Genomic DNA, 16,772 nt, shown 5'->3' with positions numbered 1-16,772 from the left:
GTGTTTTGATCCCCAAACAGCTGGGATTTACCACCGGCTTCAAGTCTGTTGATACACGCACACAAACACGCACACACCCGCACTCCGGGGCAGGGATACTCCGACGCAAGCCTGGCGCTCAGATCTCCGCGCGTCGCCCCCGCCCCCTCTGGGCCGCTCCCCTGGGGCTCTGGTCCACGACCCAGACGCTGAGGCGCGTGGACCCCCCTAGCCCCACTTCCAGCTCCCTGGCTCTCGGGGCGGCCAGGACACTCACAGTCCAGAGGGCAGCGCACTCACCCCCTGCCGCCGCCGCCCCTAGGCAGGACAGCTAGACTTACCCATGGAATCGGGCAGGGACATGTCGCTGGACCGCTGCTGAGTCAGGGACTGATGCATGGTGAAAGCTGCCCTGTTGCCCCGGCCCCGAAGCTGCTTCACGCGCCCCCAGCTTAGGGCGCCCCGCAGAGCATCCTACTCCGCGGCTGCGCTCCCGGTCCCTCCGAGAGCTGAGAAAGACTGCCTCTGGTTGCGAGCTGCAGCCCAAGTGCTGCCTCCCCCTCCCTTACCCTTTTCTCCCTCCCTCCTCTCCTGCCTCCCTCTGCTCTAGGAGGCAGCAGCATTGGCGGTCGGAGCAGCGGCGTGCGCTTGCGCAAGACCACCCCCCCTCCCTGTCGGCCCCCCCGCCCCATCCTAGTTATCCACCTCCCAGCCTCCCAAGCCAGACAGGGAGCCGTTTTAGCCCCTTGGGGCCAGGGCTGCGCAGAGAAAGAGGGGGAAGCTACAGCCTGGGGCCAACGGGCCTTCTCTGTAGTTTGGAGAGAGGGTCTTGAGCAAGCATCCTGTTCTAGCATTTATAATTGGGGAGGGGGCAGAGTCAGAGGTTCAGAGCTGAGGAACACACACACACACACACACACACACACACACACACACACAGTTGTGCAGGTTTGGTCTTAGTGCTTTCAGAATGACATAATGGAGCTGGAGATGATCCAGAGAAGGGCCACTCTATAATCAAGGGGATGGGAGAGGGGGGAGGGGCAGCCATATAAAGATAGATTAAGCAAATGCAGACTCTTTAGTCTAGAAAGATGAAGGCTGGGAAGGGATGTGACCAGAGTGTATAAAATTATGCAGAGATGGAGAGAGGGAACACAGCCTTACTCACCAGATCTGAGAATTCTAGAACCAACAGCCCCCTAAGAGCTAGGGGGCTCTGAAGGAGATTCAGCTAAAGCAAATATGATTCTGCATCAGCACCCCAGTTTGTGCATTTGTTCCAGGTGCTTTCATGTCAAAGGATCTCATTTTCTCATCATAGCAGCCATGCAAAGCCGGAAGAGGACATAGCAATAATCCCATTTTACAGATGAAAAAACTGAGTCTTAGAAAAGGGATGAGGGGCCTGCCTGGTGGTTTAGTGGTTAAGTTGCATGCTCCCCTTCGGTGGCCCAGGGTTCACCGGTTCTGATCCTGGGCGCAGACCTAGCACTGCTGGTCAAGCCACGCTGTGGTGGCGTCCCACATAGAAGAACTAGAATGACTTACAACTAGGATATACAACTGTCTACTGGGGGTTTGGGGAGAAAAAAAAAAAAGGAAGATTGGCAACAGATGTTAGCTCAGGGCCAATCTTCCTCACTAAAACAAAACAAAACAAAAGAAGCTATCATTGGAGAAAGAAAGAAAGAAAGAAAAGGGGTGAGAATTTCCTGTAGTCACTGAGCTAGTAAGTGGCAGAGGTGGGATTTGAACCTAGATCTGCTGGACTCCCAGGTCAATGCTCTTCCCACGATCGCAGCTGAAAAGAATATTATTCTATATAGCATACTGAAAATCTAAGGAATTCATTAGGCCCAAGAAGTGCAACAGGATGAAAACACAAGTAGCTTTGGAAAGAGTGAAAAAGTCATGGTGAAAGATCCACTGTAGATTGCTAAGGGAAACTGGGAATGAAGTGGGAATGTCCCTGATCTTGGAGGACAGCCAAGTCCTTCCCCAACCCCTCCTTCTGGACCCCATTAGGGTATTGGGCTGCAATTACTATGTTGTTGGCGCAAAGGGTGGTTCTGATGTCCTCAAAACAGCAGCAGAACAGGATGAGGCCTCCTTGGAGTGCCCCAAGACACTTGCCTGGTGGCCAAAGGAGGTGGAAGGTGAGCAAGGTATTAACAGTGGGCTCCAGCTCCCTCTGGAAACTCAGCCCTCGGGGCCTGGCATCCCAGGGACTTTACCTGTTTGACGGCATCCATTCTGTCCCAGTGAGAGCTCCCAGCTTCTGCTTGCCAGGTCTCCTTCCAACCACTTCCGCCTGCTGATTGCTGCAGCCCTCTCTCCATGTCCCCTTGCCAAAACAAAACAAAAGGAAAGCCAAAATCAAGTATAAAACTCTCCTGAGAGGCGATGGGATGAAGAAGAGTACTTAGTTCTTTCCAGCTCTGGCTTGCTAATCTACTGTGAGGCTTCGTTTCCTTATCCAGAAAGTGGAGCCAAGGGCCCTTGCCCTTTCCCATCTTCCAAGGGAAGAAAAGATGCTTCCTGAAGGTTAAAAAGGTAGCCCTTTGTAAAGAACTTGGGCACCCCTGGGGCCAGGCTGAATGCTGTGTCAGGTATTATTAGCAGCCCTACAAGATAGATGTAGTTTAGAACTCTGTGATATATGTCCTAGATAGAGACAAGATGACCATTATTGTAGAGGTGTGCGTCTTAAGCATGCTTGGCTTATGTGTCAGAGTCTCCCTAAGCCCCGCAAAGGCAGAGAGAAATCCCGTATTTATAGGTGTACCATGTTTGTTTTCAGTTCTGTTTGCTTATCTCTTCCTCCCGCGACTCTAAATGTCTTATATATTTAATGTGAAGGACTCCAGCAACCAGCGCTGATTTCTCAGGAGTACTTCATAATTAACTGATTTTGTTTCTGTGAAAGTAGCCTTGAAGAAAAGAGGTTTTTATACAGGCTGGAAAAGACTGTTTTACACCTTCTGTAGAGATTTTGGCTCCCTGACAGCCACCATACAGCCAGAGATCCCCAAAGAAGCCAGATAGGAACTTGTTACTGTGCTGGTTTCGATGGACAGAATGAGGCCTTTTCGCTTTAGAGAGAAACACATTACCCATCAATTGACACAGAGGGCATATGTAATTTGACCTTTATAATCAAAGCCATAAATGAGTGAGGTGCCCTTAATGGAGACGAGCTTTGCTTTATGCAACATCCATATTCTTGAATCCTGCGCGCAAACTAAATGCTGTTTTAAAAAGTATGAGAAGAGCTGGCTATTTAAAAGAACTGTATACTGTATATTTCCTTCATACTGTCTCTGGGGGTATCTTATGGGACTTGGAACACAGCAGGCTCTCAGTCAAGTTAAAAATGACTTCGAGACCAGTAGCAGTGACAATAGCAGCTGCTGCAGCAGCTCAGAGAGTAGTAGCAGTCTTCTCTGCAGAGATGGTGTGCTTGTCTGGACAGAGGATCTGGGACAAGCAGAGGGCCTAGAATGGGGACAAGGGAAGAAAAAAGCCCACGTTTTAACCAAGCCGGACACGAAGACCCCCTTTCCTCCAAAAGAAAGTTTATTTTAACTCAGAATGAGCTGGACGATTAAAAAGCAAGAGGCGATTTTTCATGGGCTCCATTCTGGTTTTCTTCATGTCAAAACACACGTGGATTTTATACATTAATAGGCTCATAGTAAAATTTACCAATAGGCAGCCCACCTGGATGAAGGCAGAGGTCTTTCATGCCAGTGAGGGCTACTATAAAACTGCCTGGTTAGCTTCTGATAAAGAAGAAATTATTAAGATGGCTTAAAATAAATCCTTTTCATTGCAAGCTTAATCGATATACAATGTTGCCCTAGGTTGCAAACTGTTTTATAGCATGAGGACACATTTGCCGATGGGGCTGCAGCCTGCTTCTCTCTGTCTTCTTCAGACCAATGATGACCATGCTTCCCAGAAGCCTTTGGACCACTAGAGAAATGCCACATGGCACTCTGTCTCTACACGGTCAGCCTGAGAATGGCCACAGCACTCGATCATCTCCTTATTTTGATGATCAGTTTGACTAGTTAAACCACCATAGCACCTTCCTGATTCCAAATTTGGGAATGTGGGCTAAAGGGATCATGTCTACACGGATACCTACATGTACATGCATTCATGCATATTTGAAATGGTAGCCACACAAGTATTCGCAAATGCACACACACGCATACTATATATACATCCCAACCATTCTGTCTCCACCCTGGTTATCATCACCCACCTCTCAGCTCCTAGACTTGAGTTGACCAAGGGTAGAAAGGAAGCTTCAGAATAATGGAGAACCTCAATGAGTCCAAACATCTCTATTGAGGTTGGAGTTGTGCCCACCAGACTACCTTAGGTCAATGCCTGGTACCCAGTGCCTATACCACGAACAGCAGAATCTTCACTGAGAGAACCATAGTTGATGGTGTTATTTTGCCCATGAAGCTTGATTGGTTCCCATGGTCAGCCAGTCATTTTCTTTGGGTACTGGGAAAATCGCCACAGCACCACAGAACAAAACTGGTTCTTGTCTTTACCTTATTGTTGTTTTCTTCCTATTCTGTGACCTGCTTTAGTTACCAAATACTATATCATAAGTGTTTTCCAATACCAATAAGAAATTTTTGATAATATGATTTTAAATGGATGGAACATCATTTATTTACCATTCCTCGTTATCAGATATTTTTTTTTTTTAAATTTTCCTATTTTATTTTATTTTATTTTTTTTTTAAAGATTTTATTTTTTCCTTTTTCTCCCCAAAGCCCCCCGGTACATAGTTGTGTATTCTTCGTTGTGGGTTCTTCTAGTTGTGGCATATGGGACGCTGCCTCAGCGTGGTTTGATGAGCAGTGCCATGTCCGCGCCCAGGATTCGAACCAACGAAACACTGGGCCGCCTGCAGCGGAGCGCGCGAACTTAACCACTCGGCCACGGGGCCAGCCCCTCGTTATCAGATATTTTAAAAGTTTTTAACTTTTCAACATTATAAATAACACAGTGAACTAAACCTTTGCATTTTTATTACCATAGGATACAATATTATAGTGGAATTGTTGGTTCAAAAATTCCAAATATATTTTCTCTAATTAAAACATTTTAGGCCAGCCTCTGGTGGCCTAGTGGTTAAGCTCAGCATGCTCTGCTTTGGCAGCCCAGGTTCCGTTCCCAGGCGCAGACCTGTACCACTCATCTGGCAGTCGCCATGCTGTGGCAGCAGCTCACATACGAAAAAGAGGAAGATTGGCAACAGATGTTAGCTCAGGGTGAATCTTCCTCAGCAAAACAAACAAACAAAAACCATTTTATCAATGCATATATTAAAGTACACAAGTCTTAAGTGTACATATTGATGATTTTTTTTACATATACATATACTCTTGTAACCACCACCCAGATCAAGATGTTGAACCTTTCCAACATCCCAGATGGCTCCCTTGAGCCCCCTTCCCAGCCAGTAACCCTCCTAAAGGTAACCACTATTCTGATTTTTATCATCGAGGCAGATATTTTTAAAACTTTTAATACATATTGCCAAATTGTCCTCCAAAATATTTTCAGCAAAGTACATTCCCACCATCAGCATGTGAAAGTGCCTGCGTCCTCACAGCCTCTTGGCTTTACTTTGCAAAGGAGATGTTTTAGTGCTTAAGACACACCTGTGGGGCTGGCCCAGTGGCACAGCGGTTAAGTTCACACGTTCCACTCCTCGGCGGCCTGGGGTTCATGGGTTCGGATCCCGGATGCGGACGTGGCACCCCTTGGCAAAAGCCATGCTGTGGTAGGTGTCCCACGTATAAAGCAGAGGAAAATGGGCATGGATATTAGCTCAGGGCTCGTCTTCCTCAGCAAAAAGAGGAGGATTGGAAGTAGTTAGCTCAGGGCTAATCTTCCTCAAAAAAAAAAAAAAAGACACACCTGGTTACAGTCACTGACAAGAAGGGCCAGTCAAGAAGCCAGATTGGAGTTCAGCTGGATGCTAGACATCCAGTGGGAGCCACAGATAAGAGCCAGAGGCTAAGGGCAGGCCCAGCAGGCAGGCAGGCAACACCGTGTCACAGTCCACAACTGCCTTAGGACCTCCACCTGCTCCGTTGTTTTCATTGTTGTCTTCATTATTGTTCTCTGTGGCGCATACCCAAAGTCTTCTTTTTATTTAGCTTTCACGATTTCTATAAAGATCACTTAGTTATGCCTGGTACATAGTAGGCATTTAAATTACTTGTTGAATACGTGAAACTTTTATCTATTGCTTTTTTTCTGCTTACTGAGATAAAACATGACACTGTAAAAATTCCCCAAACTGCAGAGGTGCATGATGCAGCAGATTACCTTCTCCCCCACAAGGCTGCTCCCCAGAGATAACATCAGTTTACAGATTGGAATGCATTTTCCAGATTTTTTTCTCCATGCATACTTTTACTTTTGTTTGTTTATTTGTTTTCACAGTTAGATGCTCCTTTTAAAAAGTAAACTTTTTCAATAATAAAATAATATATTTTTGTTAAGCATTGTAAGTTGCATTTAATAGCTTTCAAATATACTACATCAAAGTCCATCTTCAATCAATCAAACCCAACAGTAGTTCATTCTTGCACAATGAAACTCCCTTCAACTTATATTATGAGACCTACTTAGCTCCGACGGGCAGGGAGTGGAAATTACGTCTTGTTTCTGATCACTAATGTGTGATGAAGAGCATCAGGAGAATTATATGAAAATGAATATAAGGAAATGATTCTGATTTCAAAGTACATTGGAAACATTAACAAAACACCAAAATGATCCAGGTACACATACTTCTAATAAATTCTTTTTTCTTTTTTTGAGGAAGATTAGCCCTGAGCTAACATCTGCCACCAATCCACCTCTTTTTGCTGAGGAAGACTGGCCCTGAGCTAACATCCATGCCCACCTTCCTCTACTTTATATGTGGAACACCTGCCACAGCATGGCTTGATAAGCAGTGCATAGATTCGCCTCCGGGAGCCAAGCTCCAATCACCGAAGCAGAGTGCGCAAACTAACTGCTACGCCATTGGGCCAACTCTACAAGTAAATTCTTGATAGGAAAGTTTTGGAAAACAAACAATCTGTTTCTCACTACAGAAAGGAGGTAGTTTCTTTTTAAGATCAAAGTCTTTTTTTTCCACAGAATTTCACATTTTCCTAATTTGAAGGCATAAAGCAGCAACAAAGAACAATAATGCATGCCGCAATGAATATAGTAGGGAAATCTTGATATTCGAAAAGGCTAGATAACGCTTTTTTGAACTTTAGAATAAACGTAATAGAGGTTAATAATCACAAGATGTTAAGGGTAGAGCAAGATCAGTCAATGAGTAAACATAATTAACATATTTTATACAGTAAACTATTTACTGAAGGAAAAAATCCATACAGAAAAATTCATCATATGTATGACTTTTTAATCAGGAGACAAGAGGCAGGAGATGAGGGTGGGTGGCCTTAGTTCCACAGGAACGTGTTGGGGGATCATTTGGTGGGTCTCAAAGTTTGCATGCCCTGGTTTACCTGCCAGAGATGGTGGTTGGTGAGGATGATCGAATAGGATACAGTTAAGCTGTAACTTCCCTGTTTCCTTTCTCTAATTAATTACAGAGCTTGGTACATCCTTTTCCTTTATCCCCATCAAAAAACATTCATTAAACACCTAATTAGATGTGGCATTGTCACAGGCGGGGGTGTGTCTGTCCAACTGCTTGGTTCTGGTTTGGACTGGAGAGGATTTCTGTGTTCAGTAGTTTCTGGGAATCAATAGATTTGCTCCCAGTTCAAACTGCTCTATAGAGCCTTTAAAAATGTTTACACTCTATGACCCAGTAATTCCACTTCTGGGAATCTGTACTAAGGAAAGAGAAATCCAGACTAAGATTTATGTGGAAGGATGTATATGGCAATGTTATTTATAATAAGGAGAAAAATTGGAAAAAACCTGAAATGCCCAGAATTAGAGGAATGATTGACTAGATGATACCACAGCCGTATGATGCACATATTATACAGCTATTACACTCGTGTTTTCAAGTATTAAGAACATAGAAATATCCATAATAATGAGTGAAAAAGTAGGCTAAGAACTGCTTGCATAGTTTGATCCCAATTTTGTTTAAAATTGCATATATATGCAGGGGAAAATGACTAGAAGGAAAGTCATAAAAATATTCACTGTAGTTATCTCTGGGAGGTGGAATTACAGATGACTACCTTCTTTATCTTTTCTGTATCTTTCAAATATATTCAATGAGCATGTGTTAGTATTAAAATTAGCAAAAAAAAAAAAAACCCCATACCCTCCAAATTCTATTTTATAAGCAAATTAAATAAACAGGTGAATGTTTTGTAAATTGCACTCTGTCCTGTCTGCAGTGTGTGTTTGGGGCCGCTCAGGACCCTCCTACTTTGGTTCTCTATCTCTCTGTCTCTGTCTCTGTCTCTCTCACACACATACACACGCACACACACACACACACACACACACACACACACACGGCTCTGCTTTTAGTCTTCCTTGTCTGAGCACAAGTTTCAGGCAATGCGTCTCCTCTCTCAAGGGAATTTCTACTTCTCTTTCATTGTGTGATTAAAGCTTGTTGGTGCCGGCAGGTGGGCAAGTACTTTTTCTGGTCCTGCTCTTTCTATGCCCCAGAAGTTACACCGGTAGGGGGCTGTCTACTCTGTGGATTGCCTGAAAGGAACAGCTTTCTGGGAAACTGACCTGTCTGGGAAGACAAAAGGAACTCTGCCTGCAGTGGGGTGGGGGGAAATTAAGGGATAGACAGAACAGAAGGATAAAATAGAGGGATCGACTTTGTTTATTAGAGAGGGTTCCTTTGGTAAGGTTGTATTTTAGTGTCTTAACTGTTTAAAAGAAACATAGCATTGCAGTTCAATTGGACCTGTAAGAAGTTCTATTGAAGGTGAAATGCACCTGACTCCATGCCTGCCTCTCAGCTCTGCCCAGGAACCCAGAATCCTGCTATAATGAGGAAGGGGCTGTTCAATAAAAGCTGCCTTCCTTTAACAAATAGCCAACAAGTACAAAAGTGAAACATGCACCTAAATTTCAAATAATATGGCAGTGTATGAATTAACAAGTGGAAGTCTTTTCCTCACCAATCTCACTCTTTGGGGGTAATCTCTATTAAAAGTCTGTTGTATATTTTCCCAGACTTTCCCACTTTCCCTATGCATATATAAGTGTATGCATATATACACACACACACAGTCCCACACATAGATAGTGAACAAAAATGAAAGCAAACTATAAATATTATTCTGTAACTTTACTTTTTAAAAAATTCAATACTATTTCATGGGCATATTTCCATGTCAGTATATAGAGATTTACCTCCTTTTTTTTAGCAGCTGCATAACATTCCATGGTGTGAATGTTTCAGACTTATTTAACCCCTTATGGTTAGACATTTAATTTAGTTCCAGTTTTTCATGGTTACAAGCAATACTGCAATAAACATCCCTGTAAATATACCATGAAATCAGTTTAAGGGAAAATCTTTCCATCAGCTGTGCATTACCTAACCATTTGCAATTAGTTTCCTGGGCTCTGGAGAACAATTTTTAATGGCTATGCCAAATGTTCTGTAGCATCCCGAATGGTCCAAAGCATCCTTTCCAATTAAGTTGCAGTCTACTACACACTGCATTTTAAATGACATGCTTTAAGGACAGGGCACTGTCTTACATTACTGATACAATGTTATAATGCTCTGTCTTAATGCTAATGCCCTGGAATTGAATGGGCACCGCCTGAAGAGAGTGGGCAGCCAGAGGCTGTTGGTACACATTACCAAGGGCAGACCAACCCAGGGCAACACAAATACGTGACCTTCCCTCCTCCACTATCCAGGAGCTCTCCACTACTTCTGGCAGAATGGCCCAACTAGAAATAAGGCACTTTGTTTGCCACCTACCAGCTTGGGGCAAAGAAATAGGAGAGCACTAATACTAATATCTGAATTGAAGGAAACCAGGCTGCTTTCCACTCCCTCACTTCCCCATCTGCCTCCTCTTACCCTCATTGTCTCCAGGGCCCTTTCTCTAACACCCTACTTGGAGGTGACCTCAGCCACTGCTTGAACTCCCATCAAAATACATCTCTTTTTAGAACTCTCAGTTGCCAGTATTGATTTGTGTTAGCATGACAGAGTGCTTAAGGCTTGGCATCAGGCGACCATTTTCTACCCTAGGCCTTTGACCAAATTAATTAATCTCTCTGAGCCTCCATTTTGATATCTGCAAAATGGGGATAATTATAATATCTTCTTCACAGGGTTGACGTAAAGATGAGATAACATATGGCAAAGTACATTGAAAGCAAGGAGACGTGCTCTGTGATTGTAAGGTGCCATTATTATTTATGGATTCTCTCTTCCAGATAAGCTAGTTTTATTTTCTTTTGTTTAAATGGGATTTCTAGAGACTACAATGTTCTAACTGGGAGGAGTGCTTCTTACAGTGAAAATGTCAGGCAGTGGAGCAGGCTAGTGGGGAGGTTATTTTGAGATGGGGAAGCCCTTCCAGACCTTCAAATCCACATAATGTAGGGCATCGCTGGCACCATCAAGATGGAAGGCTGACCAGAGTCCCGGAGGCAAAAACGTCAGAAAGGTCTCTGTTACCCTTTTCTGTCTCCAGGGGAGAGGAAGATCGGTTAGAAGGGGGCGAGGACAGCATGATATCTGTGGGCTGGCCCGAGGACCTGTCCTCCCTAGGGAGATGTGTTCTAGCAACTGTTTGGTGTATTTTTAAAGGTCAGAGAGGCTTTGGCTCTATAGGATGGAGTGCCTGTGACACCTGATTAATGTCTGTGCAGTACTTTCCAGAATGAAATTTAATCAGCAGAATGATTGCAGCAAGCAGCTGCCTGGAGGAAAATGATCCTGTTCTAATGGTGGCTTGTTTGATGTGTTGGCATTGTAGTGGGGCACGTACATTGTTAGTCCAGCTCAGGGGCCCCAACTAGGACACTGGAGCAAATAGTAAGGGAATTCAGCAAACAGCAGCAGCCCCTCTATGGCTCTGTGTAGGGTCATCACTGTCAGATTGTCAGTTCTTCCCCACTCCAAAGACCTTTACTGTCAGCCTCCCTCTCGCCCCTAGGGTCTTCCCTGTCGGCTCCTTTAACCCCCTCCTGTCATTATTATCCACCTTCTGAATCCCCTTAGATCCAGCATTCTTAGTGCCCCCCTCCCAGCTTCAAGGCCTTCACTGACAGCTTCCTCCAACACATTCACACACACACACAAGCATATATCCCTCCCCTCCCCGCTTAGGTGTTCTCAAGGCTTAGGTGAAATGAAAAATGGCCTCTCCTCACAAAGTGACTGGAGTCCCCTGGTGTAATTAACCCTTCTTGGCCTATTTTTCCATTAGACGCACAGAGGTTATTATACCGACTTGCGGAAATTCTATAGTCAGTACTATACTCCCTAACAGGTAGGAAATGCAGCAGAGACCTAGGTGACTGCCATGTCCCACCACTCAAATACTCAAATGACATGGTGTACTTTACATCCAAGCTGACTATGTTTGGCCTTCCTCACCAGAATCTATGATTCGAGATGTTTTCCCAGTAGTATGAGCTAGTCACACTTTCTTGCTGATCTTTGTTTCTTCAATTTGAAAAACTTCCACCTCAGGCCCCCGGAGTGTACCCCAGAATCACCACAGGGATCTGACCCAGGATGAGGGCACTGCTTGGAATTTTTAAGGCCCCAGTTTACAGTGGAAAGGGTAGCCTTTCAGGACCAAAAGGATCAAAAGGGAGATGACTGCAACAACCCTCTCTAAACTCAAAGAAAGGGCTGAGCAGACTCTTCTCCAAGGGCAGTTGAGAGTGCTTCAAGACTCCTAGGCTGGGGCCGCCCCGTGGCCGAGTGGTTAAGTTCCCGCGCTCTGCTTCGGTGGCCCAGGGTTTCGCCGGTTCAGATCCTGGGCAGGGACATGGCACCGCTCATCAAGCCATGCTGAGGTGGCGTCCCACATAGCAGAGCCAGAAGGACCTACAACTAGAATATACAACTATGTACTGGGGGGGCTTTGAGGAGAAGAAGAAAAATAATAATAAAGATTGGCAGCAGATGTTAGCTCAGGGCCAATCTTTAAAAAAAAAAAAGACTCCTAGGCTTTGCCTGAGGGGCACCACCCCAGTGTCCTATGTATGAAATAGACCTGGAATCAAGGAAAAACAAAGAACTGACCAGTGTTCCTCACCACACTAAGTTGTGTGTGTGTGTGTGGGAGAGTCTAGAGGTGGAATCGAACCAGAGAGGGTAGGAATGGTATAGAACAAACCCTTATTGAGCACTGGCTATGTGCCAAGTCCTAGAAATAAACAAGATTCAGATCCTGTTCTCAAGGAGTTCACAGTTAAGCGAGGGAGAGAAATTTGTAAAAAAGATAATTTCGGAACAGAAAATGAAGTGTAATGGCAAAAGTGTATGCTGGATACCGAAAGAAGAGTGAGAAGGGGTTCCTAACCCAGGCAGGGGGCATAGGAGGAAGTGGTGCCTGATTTAAGGCTTAAAAGATTTACTCATTCATTCATTTGTTCCCTAGGATGTAAGTTCCACAAGGTTAGGAATTGTTTTGTTCACTGTTGTAGGTCTAATGCCTAGAACGGTACCTGGAATATGGTAAGAGCTCAATATTCATTGAATAAATGAATACATGCCTACTATGTACCAAGCATTGTATTAAGCACTTAGGGTACATAAGGGAGGGGTGATAGAAAGGGAAGAATCAAGGGAGATTTCTAGCTTAAGCAGAAGGATTGGTGTTAATTCTTCTTTAAATGCTTCGTGGAATTCACCAGTGAAGCTATCTGGTCCTGGGCTTTTGTTGGTGGGAATTTTTGATTACCGATGCAATCACTTTACTTATATAGGTCTGTTCAGAGTTCATATTTCTCCTTGAGTCAGTTTTGGTAACTTGTGTCTTTCTAAAAGTGTGTCCATTTCATCAAGGTTATCTAATTTGTTGGTATACAACTGTCCACAGTATTCATTTTTTTTAAAAAGTCTGTAAGGCTGGTAGTAATGTACCCAGCGATTATTGTTGTATTGTCTATTTCTCCCTGCAATTCTGTCAGTTTTTGCTTCATGTATATGGGGGGGTCCTGTTTTTAGGTATGTATATATTTATAATTGTTATATCTCCCTGAATTAGTGACCCTATTTTCATTATGAAATGTCTTTCCTTGTCTCTAGTAACAATTTTTGTCTTAAAGTTTATATTGTCTGATATTAGTATATCTACTCTAATTCTCTTTTGCTCACTGTTTTCATGATACATCTTTTTCCATCTTTGTACTTTCAACTTAATTGTGTCTTTGAATTCAAAGCATGTCTCTTGTAGACAGCATATAATTGGATCATGCTTTTTTATCCAATTTCTACCTTTTGGTTATAGTACTTAATCTATTTGAATTTAATGTAATTACCAAAAGGTAGGATTTATGTCTGTTATTTTGCTATTTGTTTTCTGTATTTCATGTCTTTTTTGTTCATCAGTTCCTCCATTACTGCTTTGTTTTGTGTTAAATGGATTATTTTCTAGTCTACCATTTTAATTATCTTGTTTCTTTTACTATATTTTCAGTTATTTTCTTAGTGGCTTCCCTGGGGATTGCAATTCACGTGTTAACCTATAAAAAAATCTGGTTGAAATTAATACCAAATTAATTTCGATATTATTTAAGAACTTTGCTCCAAGATAGTTCCATTCGCTCCCCTCTCCTTTGTGTTGTTATTGTCATACAAATTACATCTTTATACCTTGTACGTCCATCAACACAGATTTGTCATGATTGCTTTATGTAGTTGTCTTTTAAATCAGAAAGAGAAAAAAAAGGAATGCGGCATATGGCCTAAAATTAATATTATGTGTTGCCTTGACATTGGTAAAATTGGGAGCCTCTCAAATGGCCTAAGTGCACATTCCCCTCCCCACTCTGCCTACACAGATAAGGTCCTCTAGCCAAAAAACCCTCCTTATCACAGATACCAGGCACAGTTCCTGCTTATCCCTGAGTGGTGGGCTTCACTTCCCTGTCAGCCCATAGAATTATGTAAACAAGCCAATCACATCCTCCCACGGGGACCAGGGTCACCCCATCCTCTTGGTACTACAAACCCTGCCTTCCACAACCCTTGGTTGTTCCCTCTGTTCCCAAGTGCAAACCCCTTGTGGCTCTGTGTGACGTGCAGGGTCTCCCTCCTTCAGGCTGTGAGTACATGTGACTAATAAACTGCTATCAATCTCATCTTTCCAGTGTTGGGTGTTGTGTGTTTGGTCGTCCCCATAACCCTAGGGTTGGATCTCTCCCTCACCAGTTGGGTAAAGAGGAGGTGACCAAAACAATTGGCATCGTGAACAGGATGGGCCAACCACGACCAAGGACACCTGGTCAACTTTAATTAACTGTTCATGGCTAATTAACTGGTTCCATCACATGACAAATGCTGTCTGGGACAGAACTGCTAGTTGTTGGTGGACTTGCACTTTGGCTTGCCTGGCACCGTGTTGTCTTTGCCAGGTATTGTCATCTCTTCCCACTGTAAATGTTCTAATCCTCAAGATAAGAATTGTTGCTAATTGACTATGCCACACCATGATATGCCATTGGGTTTGGCCTGTGTTTGACAGGCGGTCTCTGAGGCTCCCGCCTGTGAAAGCAGCACACACAGCATCCTAACCAGTTGGCACTTGAGTCCCAGTTGCCAAGAGTGGGGCTATAGCTCTCTGGTCACACTGTCTAGCCTGGTTACTGTCACTAGCTGCTCGGGCAGCCATGCAAAACTTGTTTGTGATTGTGCACTGCCAGGACAGCCCCAGGGACACCTCTTTGTGAGGTTTGTGGAAAGGAAGGAGACACCATTCTGGGGAGAATTAAGCCTGGCATCCCAGGTGCCTAATAGTCATTGTTGTTCAGGCAAGGGTAGTATCCTTGCTTCTCTCCTGTGCTGCTGCTTCTCTTGCTGCTGTCGTGTATACTCTCTTGACCCCTAAAGATATGGAGGTGCATGTCCACGGTGGCCCATGGCCCAAGTACTGATGATTTTAAAAAATGGGAAGGAGTATTTCATACTTAATTGCCCTCTCAATGCATAACACTTAGCCAAGCACCTGGGCTTTGCCTAGTGCTGCTGCTTACCAGCACACCAAAGGGCTAAACTTATGATCACAGGGCTTGACAGATCCCATCAAGGCCATAGACAAAATGATCTTACTGGATGTGGACCTCAACTCTGGGAAGAATGACTGGCGTTCCCTGAAGGAGGAGGCAGCTGCCTATGAGGCAGGCCCCAGGGCCCCTGAACCTTAACCGCCAGGAGGTCCACATCACAGGTGATTGGGCAGACACAGAAACTGACAGCAGTGGCTTTATGTGGCTAGAAATATAAATTATTATCAGGGAGTTTTTACAGAGAAAAAAGAGGGGGAGAAAAAGGAAGCCCCTGTAGGGGAAAGAGTGGGGCCATAGCAGAATTGTGGCCTTAGTGCTCTTCTGCTGCCCCATTCTGCTGCTTATGGCTCCATGGCAGCAAAGAGCTCAGTCCTCAGGGTTGCAGGGAAAAAAAATTAAATTGAAACAAAGGTCCACAATTTGACACAACTGGAAATCCAAAATTTACTAAAGGAATTTATACAGCAAAAAGACACAAGTGCGTTGACCGGCTTTTTCACCCTTACAACATAGGTTCTGAATTAACTTCAACATTTGCTGAAATGCATCAATTGGCAAACCTTCATGGATTTAATCAATACTGGTCTCAAGTTACAGTTATACCTGGGGACCCATTAAATTTAAACAAGGTACCTTCTATAATCTTAAGAGAGTTACTGAATATAAAATAGAGGACAAATAGGTATGCCTCACCTTAACCATTAGAATTATTATTTTGCCTAAATTCCCCATGGTCATAGCACTCCTTTCCCTAAAATATCCTGTAGTGGCCATGAACACTCTGACTCAATGATAAAATTAAAATTAAATAAAGTCTCTGGAACTTAAAAATTGGCTTGACTAAATGAGATGCTGTGGATTCCCCAGTTAAAATAGTATGGCCCAATGTAACTTAAACAGGGCCTTCAAGGATTAAAACTTATTATATAAGACCTAATTAGGGAAGCAGTGATTATCCCCACTGCTCCTCCATTTAATATCCCAATTTGGCCTGTTCTTAAACCTGGAAAGAATGAATGGTGCCTCACAGTAGATAACTGCAACCTCAATGCTGTGGTCCCATCCGTTAAGGCTCCCATATCCAATACCCAATGCTTTGGGAATTACTGCCTCCATCCACTCAGCAACTGGTAAATATTTTGCTATTACAGATATTGATAATAAATTCTGTTTGGTGTCTATTTCAACAGCCTCTCAACTGCTATTTGGCCTTACCTCTGAAGGAGCACAATATACTTTTTCCAGGCTGCCCATGGGGTACCTCAGCAGCCTTGCTATCTCACAGTCTTTGCAGGCAAGATCCTAACTGCATCTACCTTTCTCTAGTAACACAGATATGACATTACATTGGGGACATCCTCCTCCAAGGAAATTTCTTTGACATGTTTGTTAAGGACATACAAATACAAAGGAGCTCACAAAAAGGAGATAGACCACTGCCACACATAAAGTGTAAGGCCCCACTATGTCTGTTACATTCCTGAAAATTATTTGATAAACCAAGGGCTGCTCCATCTCTGACTCT

General features: G+C 43.7%; 1 protein-coding gene across 4 annotated transcripts in view; it reads right to left on the bottom strand.

Annotated features, from left to right (window-relative positions):
- Nucleotides 1-16,772, bottom strand: part of TMEM255A (transmembrane protein 255A) — a 107,724-nt gene that overhangs the window by 46,982 nt on the left and 43,970 nt on the right. For 2 of the 4 annotated variants that reach the window (XM_046673793.1, XM_046673791.1), the window contains exon 3: nucleotides 2,217-2,326. In XM_046673793.1, the coding sequence (XP_046529749.1) occupies nucleotides 2,217-2,321 (105 nt within the window). In that variant the 5' untranslated portion in view covers nucleotides 2,322-2,326. Of the gene's footprint in view, nucleotides 1-320; nucleotides 503-2,216; nucleotides 2,327-16,772 lie in introns of those variants that run through there. The other 2 variants (XM_046673790.1, XM_046673792.1) reach the window with 1 other exon arrangement.

Source organism: Equus quagga, chromosome 10, assembly GCF_021613505.1.
Source record: "Equus quagga isolate Etosha38 chromosome 10, UCLA_HA_Equagga_1.0, whole genome shotgun sequence".
In the NCBI taxonomy this organism is placed as follows: domain Eukaryota; kingdom Metazoa; phylum Chordata; class Mammalia; order Perissodactyla; family Equidae; genus Equus; species Equus quagga.
Note: the sequence above shows the minus strand (reverse complement) of the source record. Positions and strands in the feature narration are given on the sequence as shown.